Source organism: Saccostrea cucullata, unplaced genomic scaffold, assembly GCF_032062105.1.
Source record: "Saccostrea cucullata isolate Sc308-1 unplaced genomic scaffold, CSIRO_AGI_Scuc_v1 ctg6240, whole genome shotgun sequence".
In the NCBI taxonomy this organism is placed as follows: Eukaryota; Metazoa; Mollusca; class Bivalvia; order Ostreida; family Ostreidae; genus Saccostrea; species Saccostrea cuccullata.
The window spans coordinates 26,110-35,919 of NW_026929064.1; the positions used below are offsets into that span (position 1 = coordinate 26,110).

The 9,810-nt window shown below is 34.7% G+C and overlaps 1 protein-coding gene across 1 annotated transcript; it reads right to left on the minus strand.

The window, feature by feature from the left end:
* Window positions 1–9,316: 9,316 nt before the first annotated feature.
* LOC134279712 (complement C1q-like protein 4) lies at window positions 9,317–9,768 on the minus strand (the record flags this gene model as incomplete). Its single annotated transcript, XM_062762136.1, has 1 exon — window positions 9,317–9,768. A coding segment is annotated over one exon (452 nt), but the record flags the coding sequence as incomplete, so codon positions are not given.
* Window positions 9,769–9,810: the final 42 nt, after the last annotated feature.

Sequence of the window (9,810 nt, forward strand, 5' to 3'; positions counted from 1 at the left end):
ATAAGATAGAGACATGACGTGCAGTACAGATGAGGATGCCTTGTTTGTTGCAGAGTAAGGAAATGGTAAGATTTTTATAAAATCACTCATAATGGCGAGATTCATACCGAGTTTAGAACGAAATGTAAGGAGCCACTGTTTCCTGCTTAATGCGCCGTAGGAGTTATTTATGGTAACCCTGAAAATAAAACGATTGAGATGACCACATCCGAGTCCCCGGACGAAGTGAGGACTATTATGTCGACAGGAAAATGTTTTTTCAGAGGAATTGAAAATAAACACGAAAAATAAACGTTTGCCTTTTTTTTATAACAATGCCGATGACAACTACTACGACACCAGACAATGTTGATCTGAAACAAACTATGACCTTCATCTACCGAAATATCGAACAAATCAATTTAAAAATTCTTTTCATTATTCCGGTGTTCATTTATGGAACAAATTACCTTTGCATATCCGTTTCTCACCAACTGTACAAACCTTTCGTAAAAATATAGAAAAAATCATTATAACATGTCGAAACTAAAAGTTATATAATTTCATGTTCTTGAATCGATCTGTATATGTAATTGTATTTTCACGTCATGTTGTATTATTTATTATAATATTGTACACTGTTTTTATAATTGTATTATTGTGAATGTGTTTAGAGGGCCCCGAGGAAGACTAGTGCACTGCACTATCGGGTTACCCTCTTTAAATAAAGTATTATTAGGGTCTTCCGCTTCCTTCGGAAGACCCTACTGTTATTCTATTGTTTCTATTTATTCTTTTTTTTTCCCCGCTCGACTTTTGACAGGCGATTTCTCAAAGACCTTTGGACTGATCGTTATGAAACTTTCAGGATAGATAGCTTGTAGTTAAACCTATTTAAACCTGTTTTAAGTTTTTTTATGCATGCCTTTATTTGTGAGTTATTGCCCTTTAATTGAAAATTTTTGATGTCTCGTTTCCACTGAAAATCTCAAAAATGACATAAGATATTTACACGAAAGTTGGAGAACTTGTAGCCAATACATTGTAGATGTGCACAACGATAAAATCATATAGCTGATTTCTTAAAGTTTGGAAGCTATAAAACGGCAAATTTTAGTAATTTTTTTTCTTTGAATTTTTGCTACTTTTTGTGTAATAACTTTTAAACCGAGAATAATTTGGTAAGAAATATATCACAAAAGTTGTGGGTAATTACGAGAGCTTTCATATTTGATTAACGAAAAGGGGCTGGCCCCTATAATTAATAATTTATAAAACAAGTACATGTATGTGAGAAACCTTTCAGGAACAAGTTGTCTACTATAGCCAGCCAAGCCTTTACTGCATACATGTGCACATTTTTAGTTGATGCATCTAAAAGATATAGTTTTGATTCGGTGTTTCTTTGTTTTCTTTTTATTCAAATAATTTTAAAATGTGATGATGTACACAACAATAATTAGTACCTAGTTTAGAGGATTTTTTCGCGCTTGTTTGTAAACAACGCGCGGCATTGTGGGAAATAGGAAGGTACTAAAGACGCGAAGTACTAAGCACTGATTTGACCTGATTCAAATTTGTCTGTAAATGTTCCAAACAATTGAATTTTTGTATAGCATATGCCTCGAAGTCATAAAGTCTGTACATAAGTAATTTAAAATACTCAATATTACCATTTAATTAAAAATTAAAACGTCAGGTAAATATCAGGTCTCTAGTATATCCCGTTTTTAGTGTGCCCCTTCGAGTCGACGTCTGACACATGTTTGCCATGGTTTACAAACTGAAAATAGAACTAGGAGACTTATTGTTCATAGAACAATAAGAGGTCTTTCCACCTTTTTAAATTTCTTATAGTTTTATATTTTACACTCTAAATTTAATTTTAAGGGAAATGGTTTGAAAAAAAAAAAAATGTAAAAAAGAATTTTTTTTTGAAATGACCTTGACCTTTGACCTTGAAAAAATTTTCAAGGTCAAAGGTCAAGGGGACACTAGTGCAATTAACCCCATGCTTCTACCATTAATAGTTTTCAAGATATAAGGTTTAATGGTGAGAGTATAAAGAAGTTAAAGGGCAATAACTCATATAAGGGGTCATTAGATCCTTTAGTACTTATACAATGAAGGTGTGCCTAAAGACCCTTAAGACATAAGTGAAGGTTTCATGCCTCACGGTCTACAGTTTTGAAGTAGTAGTGATAACAATGTTTTTCGCATAAGGGGCAATAACTTTTGATAGAGTCCATCTTGGGGAACAAGATTGAAATCTTTGAAATAGTTTTAAGTGTACACATTAATGATGCAAAGACTGATTGCATATGTTAAAAGACAAAGGATATATAAAGAGCTTACTTCTACTTTGAATGACTTTCGCCTCTGACAAAATATTCAAGGTCAAAGGTCATGAGTCTCAATGCAGTTGGCCCCATGCTTCTACCATTTATAGTTTTCAAGATACAAGGTTTAATAGTAAGTATAAAGAAGTTAAAGGGCAATAACTCATACAAGGGGTCATCAGATTCTTTTGCACCTATACAGTGAAGTTAGGTCTAAAGACCCTTAAGACATTAGTGAAGGTTTGGTGTCTCTACGGTCTAAAGTTAAAGTTACAAGGTTTTTGCACAAGGGGGAATAACTTTTAAATGGGTTCATGTTAGGGGACAAGAATAAAATCTTCGAAACTGTTTTAAAAGTACATATTAATGATGCATAGACATTAAGTATATGTTAAAAGACAAAAGAGATACAAAAAGAGCTAAATTTCTCAGTTTTGGAATGACCTTGACCTTTGACCTTTCCATAAATTTCAAGACCAAAGGTCAATGAATCTTATGCATTTGGTCCCATGTCTCTACGTCTTCTCGTTTTGAAAATTTTTAATTATTTGTAAAATTCTAAAACTTCCAGGGGCAATAACTTATTGAAGGTGTCAATGAATACTTTCGCAATGAATCAATTAAGTGTCTACTAAATTAGTCGAAGACATTAGTGAAGGTTTCATTTCTTCTACGGTACATGGTTTCGGAGGAGTAGCGATAACAAGCCTTTTTGCGAAAGGGGTAATAACTCCAAAAAGGTGTCCAAGTTCATTTACGCAGGGTCAACTCCAAAAATCTTTTACGGAGTACATTCTTATGAATTGAAAATCTTTACGATAAATATTGAAACTCAAAATCACACGGCGGAAAAATAATAAAAAATAATAAGAAAAAGGAAAAAAAGAAACAGAAGGAAATCAATCGGTCTTTCCACAGAAAGGTGGAAGAGTAATGATTTGTGAAGTTGAACATTTTCTCACAAAGAATTCGTTTGTAGACATGTACACTCATTTAATCTGCAGCTACGAAGTACTTTGTCACTTCTCTGGAACATTATTCTAAGCAGAATTATGCAATTATTCATATATTCTAAAAATCTTGTGTGAATTGTTTACGAGAAATTGTGACTGTCACATTAACAAGGATGAACACTCTTGACTCTGCTTCGGATTTTCCAGTGATAATTGTATCGTGTGATGAAAGAGCTGACGGCGACATTTTAATGTATGATTGGCTTGGACCATTGGAATGAAGGTTAGAATATTTTTATCATGTTTATTACTTAAAATTTACACTACTGATTACATGACAGAGACATACATTGATGTTATTAGAAATACACAGACACGCCGATATATTATCTGTTTTACAGTTCAGACGCTCTCTGTTTACCTTGTAAATCCCCACAGCTTTATATTTTATTTTTTTTAAATTTGAGGATGTAATTTCAACAGTCCTACTATCTATCATAGTGATCATACTCTATAATTCAAACTGCACTTAATGTTACAGAATATATTCAACTAATTATATATTGACAGTGTGGGTAGACTTTACTTTACCGGTCCCCAGATCTGCAGGATCCTCGCGCTGATTGGACTATGACGTAACATATACGTCACTCAACTGAAATGGGTTAAATTTGCACACTATTCGACTTATTAGGGTTAGTCTTGCACCCACCTGAGAGATTAGGATTAGTCCTTGCACTAGTATTACATAGGGTTAGTCTCATCCATGAGATTAGGGTTAGTCCTCACACATTACTTGACTGATAAGGTTTAGTTTAGCATCTGCCCGGGAGATTTCGTCTGAATGTCTTAGTCCTTGCATACCATCGATGACTTAGGGTTAGTGACTCTTTCTTTTACATAAGTTAAGAAATTCAGTTGTTTCTGTAATTTTTCTAAGATCACGTAATTCAACTTTAAAGATATTTTGTTCGTTTGTTTACATGGAAGAATGGCTAAGTCCGAAAGAAATGACACCAAGCATACACCGCACGCCCTTCATTCAGAATTATTCTTTGATGATTTTTTCCACGAATAAACAATATTTATTAATTTCTTTCAGAGATCGAGGTTAAAAACTACGTTTAAAAACGAAGTTTTAAACTAAACTTTTAACCGTAGAATTCGATTTTGGGGTCAAAAGGCAAAAAAACCTCGTATTTCTAATTTTTTCGATTGCTCACGCGATCTCATTTATAGTGAAGTCGCCACCGAAGGCAACACATTTTAGCACGTTTTTCTGGGGACCGGTAAAGTAAAGTCGTTCCGACAGTGTGACTGTAAGGGTGAGGGCATATACTTATTTAGTTTTAATTTAGATTGTGCTTGTCAAGCCGCATTTGACATTTGGTGCATCCATGCTCAGTGTTCACACTGAGAGTTTATTCAAATGTTTAATTAATCTTCTTTTGCCAAGGTCTTATCATAAGAGCTCGCATTATGGCAGGGATTTGTGCTGTTGTCTGGACTCGCTATAAATAGATGTTCTCAAAAAGTCTTAATTATTTAATATCATACTTTACTGACAAAAAAGGACAAATATTGCTCAGTTAAATTGCAAAAGAAATTTGTTTAAAAAAATTGTAATAATAGAAAGTTTGCTTTTTTTGTTTGATAAGACTGCTGTAATGGTTTAATGTTTGTTTATTTGCCTTAATCATACATTTTTCAGTCATTTCATGGTGCCACCACTTGGGATGGTATTAGCTGCAAATATAGACTTGTACTCAGCACTTATTGCCTTTAAGAAGTATGAGATCCATTTTGTGCTAACACCTACCGTGACACAGAATCTTGGTTTATGCAGTCTCATAGGAGTAACCTGTCTAAAGCATTTAGCAATGGGATTGGAACCTGCGACGTAAGGTTCAGCTTCTTATTGATACTTTGATTTATAATATTTATTGGAGAATTTCACTCATTCACATACTTAGAGATGTTGATATATATTGTTGAATAGCATGGATTAAGATCTTTACTTAGCTAAGTAAACATGTACTGTGAGGTTTTTAAGGTCTCATTCATTTTATATGCCAGATGCATGTTAAGGAACATTACTGCATACATGTTTTTGTCTTAAATTTGAAGCTCTTTACTAATATAAAGATCTGTTAGTGTTAAACTCAGCAATGTGAGTGTGTTTTGTGAACTTGTGTTAGCGAGACAGTGTGTTGTATGAATTTGTGTTAGCAAGGCAGTGTGTTTTGTGAACTTAATTGTGTTAGCCTGACAGTGGGTTGTGTGAATTCTTGTTAGCTTGACGATGTGTTGTGTAAACTCGTGTTAGCGGGACAGCGTGTTGTGTGAAATTGTGTATAAAGTGTAAGTGTGACAGTGTGTTGTGTAAACTCGTGTTAGCTAGACAGAGTGTTGATTGAACTCGTATTAGCGAGACTTCGTTTTGTGTAAACTCGTGTTAGTGAGACTGCGTGTTGTGTAAACTCGTGTTAGCGAAACTGCATGTTGTGTAAACTCATGTTAGAGAGACAGCGTGTTGTGTGAACTCTTATTAACGAGACAGCATGTTGTGTGAATTCGTGTTAGCGTGACAGTGTGTTGTGTGAACTTGTTATCCTGAAAATTTGTCGTGTGAACTGGTGTTAGAGAGATAGTGTGTTGTGTGAACTCGTGTTAGCGAGATTGCATATTGTGTGAACTCGTGTTAGCCAGACTGCGTGTTATGTGAACTCGTGTTAGGGATATTGCATGTTTTTTGAATTTGTGTTAGCGTGACAGTGTGTTGTGTGAACTCGTGTTAGCCTGACAGTGTGTTGTGTGAAATGGTATTAGGATGACAGTGTGTTGTGTGAAATGGTATTAGGATGACAGTGTGTTATCGCAACAGCGTTTGGTGCGAACTTGTGTTAGTGAATAGTGAGAAAGCCTGTTTTGTGAATTCGTGTTAGCGTGACAGTGTGTTGTGTGAACTTGTGTTAGCCTGACAGTGTGTTGTGTGAAATGGTATTAGAATGACAGTGTGTTGTGTGAAATGGTATTAGGATGACAGTGTGTTATCGCAACAGCATTTGGTGCGAACTTGTGTTAGTGAATAGTGAGACAGCCTGTTTTGTGACTTTGTGTTAGCGTGACAGTGTATTGTGTAAACTCGTGTTAGCGTGACAGTGTATTGTGTAAACTCGTGTTAGTGAGACTGCGTGTTGTGTAAACTCATGTTAGCGTGACAGTGTGTTGTGTGAATTCATCTAAGCGTGACAGTGTGTTGCATGTACTTGTGTTAGCTAGACAGTGTATTGTATGAACTCGTATTAGCGAGACTGCGTGTTGTGTAAAACTTGTGTTAGCAAGACAGCGTGTTGTGTGATTTTGTGTTAGCGAGACAGCGTGTTTGTGAATTTGTGTTAGCATGATAGTGTGTTGTGTGAACTCGTGTTAGCCTGATATTTTGTTGTGTGAAATTGTATTAGTGTGACAGTGTGTTGTGTGTTAGTGTGACAGTGTGTGGTGCGAAGTTGTGTTAGTGCGAAAGTGTTTTTCAGTGTTGTGATGGCGAGCTGTGTGATAGCCTAATGGCGTCTTTTGTGTCGGTAAGATGGCACGCTTTTATGAAAGTGCTATTGAGCTTTAGCAAGTGGCCCTATCTGGACACGCCTTATTATAATTGATCAGTTCTCAGATATACAGTGAATTACCGGTATTATTGTCACCATGAAATCAGCATTTACAGTTGCAATTACCTAGTTAGTAATCATAAGATATTGGTTTGCCAGTTTTAAAATTATGGTGTTCCAATGATGTGAAGTTGCAGTGTGTTAGCATGTTAATTTCAACAGACTGCCACTCCAATGCAGCTTTAAACAACACGCTGCTGTGTTTACACAAAACAAAATATCATGCAAACACAACTCTAAACAATCTGTTGAGTGTTAGCTTCACTGCATGTTGGATTCAGTGTGCTGGCATATTATCACTGACGTACATGCTAGCACATTGTCACCTCGTGCTAGTATGTTGTCATAAATACTCTAGCACATTATCCTAAACCCGCTAGTGCATTATTACTTTGCACTTGTATGTTGTCTTATTAGGGGATAGCATAAATGACTGCCTTAATTGGTGTAAACTTCTTTTAATTGATGAAAGAGTACATTAAAATTTACAAATTATACACAGAAAATGTGACAATATCTTATCTCTCAATTTGATAATCTAATTTATAATCTCATGAATTGCACTTTTTATTAGTAAAAGAATTATAAAATAAAAAATTTCAATTTCTTTTGGATAGGTGTGACTCATCTGAATACTGAATTTTGATACCAAGCATGACCATGATTTGCCAGAAGATCATCTGTTTGGATGTGACATGGAATAAACAGCATAGTGAAAATGAGTCAAGTTTTGGTTTGTGAAGACAATTTTAAAACACACTGTGTATCAATTATAAATTTTGATTTGACAACATAAATCCACAAATATGAACATATCAATTGCTCTCAGTTTTTCAAGTGAAATAGTTTTTGTAACAGAAATGCATGTACCAGTAATTACATTGGAATAAATGTTATTTTTAAATATAATTATATTTTGTTTGTGTAGCATGTTGACCTCTTTATTAAGGTCTTCCCTTTCAAAGTTTAGACTTACTTATTCTAATGATTAAGATAGATCCTCTGTCTTCAGCAGGAACTTGTAATACATGTATGTGTATTTTTTTAGTATAATGGAAAAACAATTGTTATTTTGGCACATACAACTAATTAAAGGCATAAACATGTGTATGATTCCAAGGAATTCAGTACATAGGGCATGTACATGTAGTTTTCTAAAACAAGATTGAAGAGATGTCCAGTCGCATTTCAATGTCAACTGGCAAAGTTGTCCTGTTGCATACTTATTAGCCCATCTGAGCTAAAGGAACCAGTAAATTTTTTAAAAACATAATTTTATCCATTATCATTATTGTCTAAAATTTCACAATATCATTTTCCAGAACCAAAGTGAAACTTGGCACAGAGCATCCGTAGTGTAGGGGATTCAAATTGTTCTTATGCAAGGCAATACCTTAAAAGAGATTTGTTTCTTTAATGCTGTAAATGTATTATATTTAGCTTGTACAATATTTGGTGGAAATTGACTTTTGAATAAGTTAGCGTAGATATTCTTATTTATGTTTATGTCCAAGACTTTTAGCTTTGTACTTGATTTAGTGATTGCTGCATTCCGCCAAAGCTGCTAAAGAAAACACAGCCATATGTAATATGTTTACAATATACCTTTCAGAGAATTTTACACTCCTATTGAGGTACCACCAGTTGCTAGTGGAAAGCTGCAAGTTGAAACATACACAACACATTTCTGTGCGTTTATTATAAAAGTATTGTTCTACTTAACTGATTGCAACTAATGAAGATTGTTCATCATTATTGTAAATACATTTGGATTTTTTGAATTATTATATAATTTGTTTATTTTATTTACCTAGTTATATTGTATATTAAATGATTTTAAAGCCATTTTTAAGATGGTAATGTAGCAAAACACTTATGTTTCTGTAGTATTACACGTTTCACAAACATAATTGCAACAACATGATATATCCGATATCAAAAGTCATAATATTGGAAGTTAAACTGTTGTGGATACGATTTCAAGAATGCTGTTAGAGAGAGTACCCTTTAGACACCATGCTCACACCAAATTAAAGAATTCAAGTAAGGGTACCAAATTAAAGAATTCAAGTAAGGGTTTTTGAGACAAATCGAAAAAGAGAATGTTAGCAAAGTTGACAATCTAGACAGAAACATTTAATCTTTTGCTTATCGCTAGGAAGGAAGACCCACTCGTTGCTTTGCAACGAGCTTTGCTCTAGTTATTATTGTTATCAGATAAAGTTCACCTGAACCTTCAGCTCGGATGAGCTAACATACATCACAGTATCACAGCAAAACTCCAATGTGATCTGAAGCATTCAAAAGTTGAGAATGAAGGCTTTATAATTATATTTATGAAAATTATTAATGTTCTCAAAGACCAATCATGCAAGGTCTATTGAAGAAGCCACCCTGAAAATGACGGCTTTCCGTGTTCACTGCTGAAAATATCTCCGCTACCAATGTATCCGTTATAAGGATAGATACGGACGAACACAACGTCTCCTTTGTTGATATGCGCAACAACGTTTCCGCTCACAGATCCATCATCATTATTCATAGCACGTAAGTGAGTTGATCCATACTCAACATTGTTGATCAGGAGCTGCGTAGAATGCTGAGCTTCATATAATCTTATGACCCAAATAAAAACATAAACTCCACCTTTTGGGGCAGTACAGATACCGTCAACCCCATTATATCCATGTCCAATATTTGTGACCACGTTATCGAATACAAGGATATGATGTCCCCCTGGGGCTTTTTCCTCAGTTGAAATTCTGGCGTAAAAAGCAATCTGATCATGCGATGGAGAAGGTGAGCTTGAGGGTGGTGTAAGAAGGCGTTCTGAAGGCAAAATGGAAAAAAAAAATGTTTGGAGAAGAACAC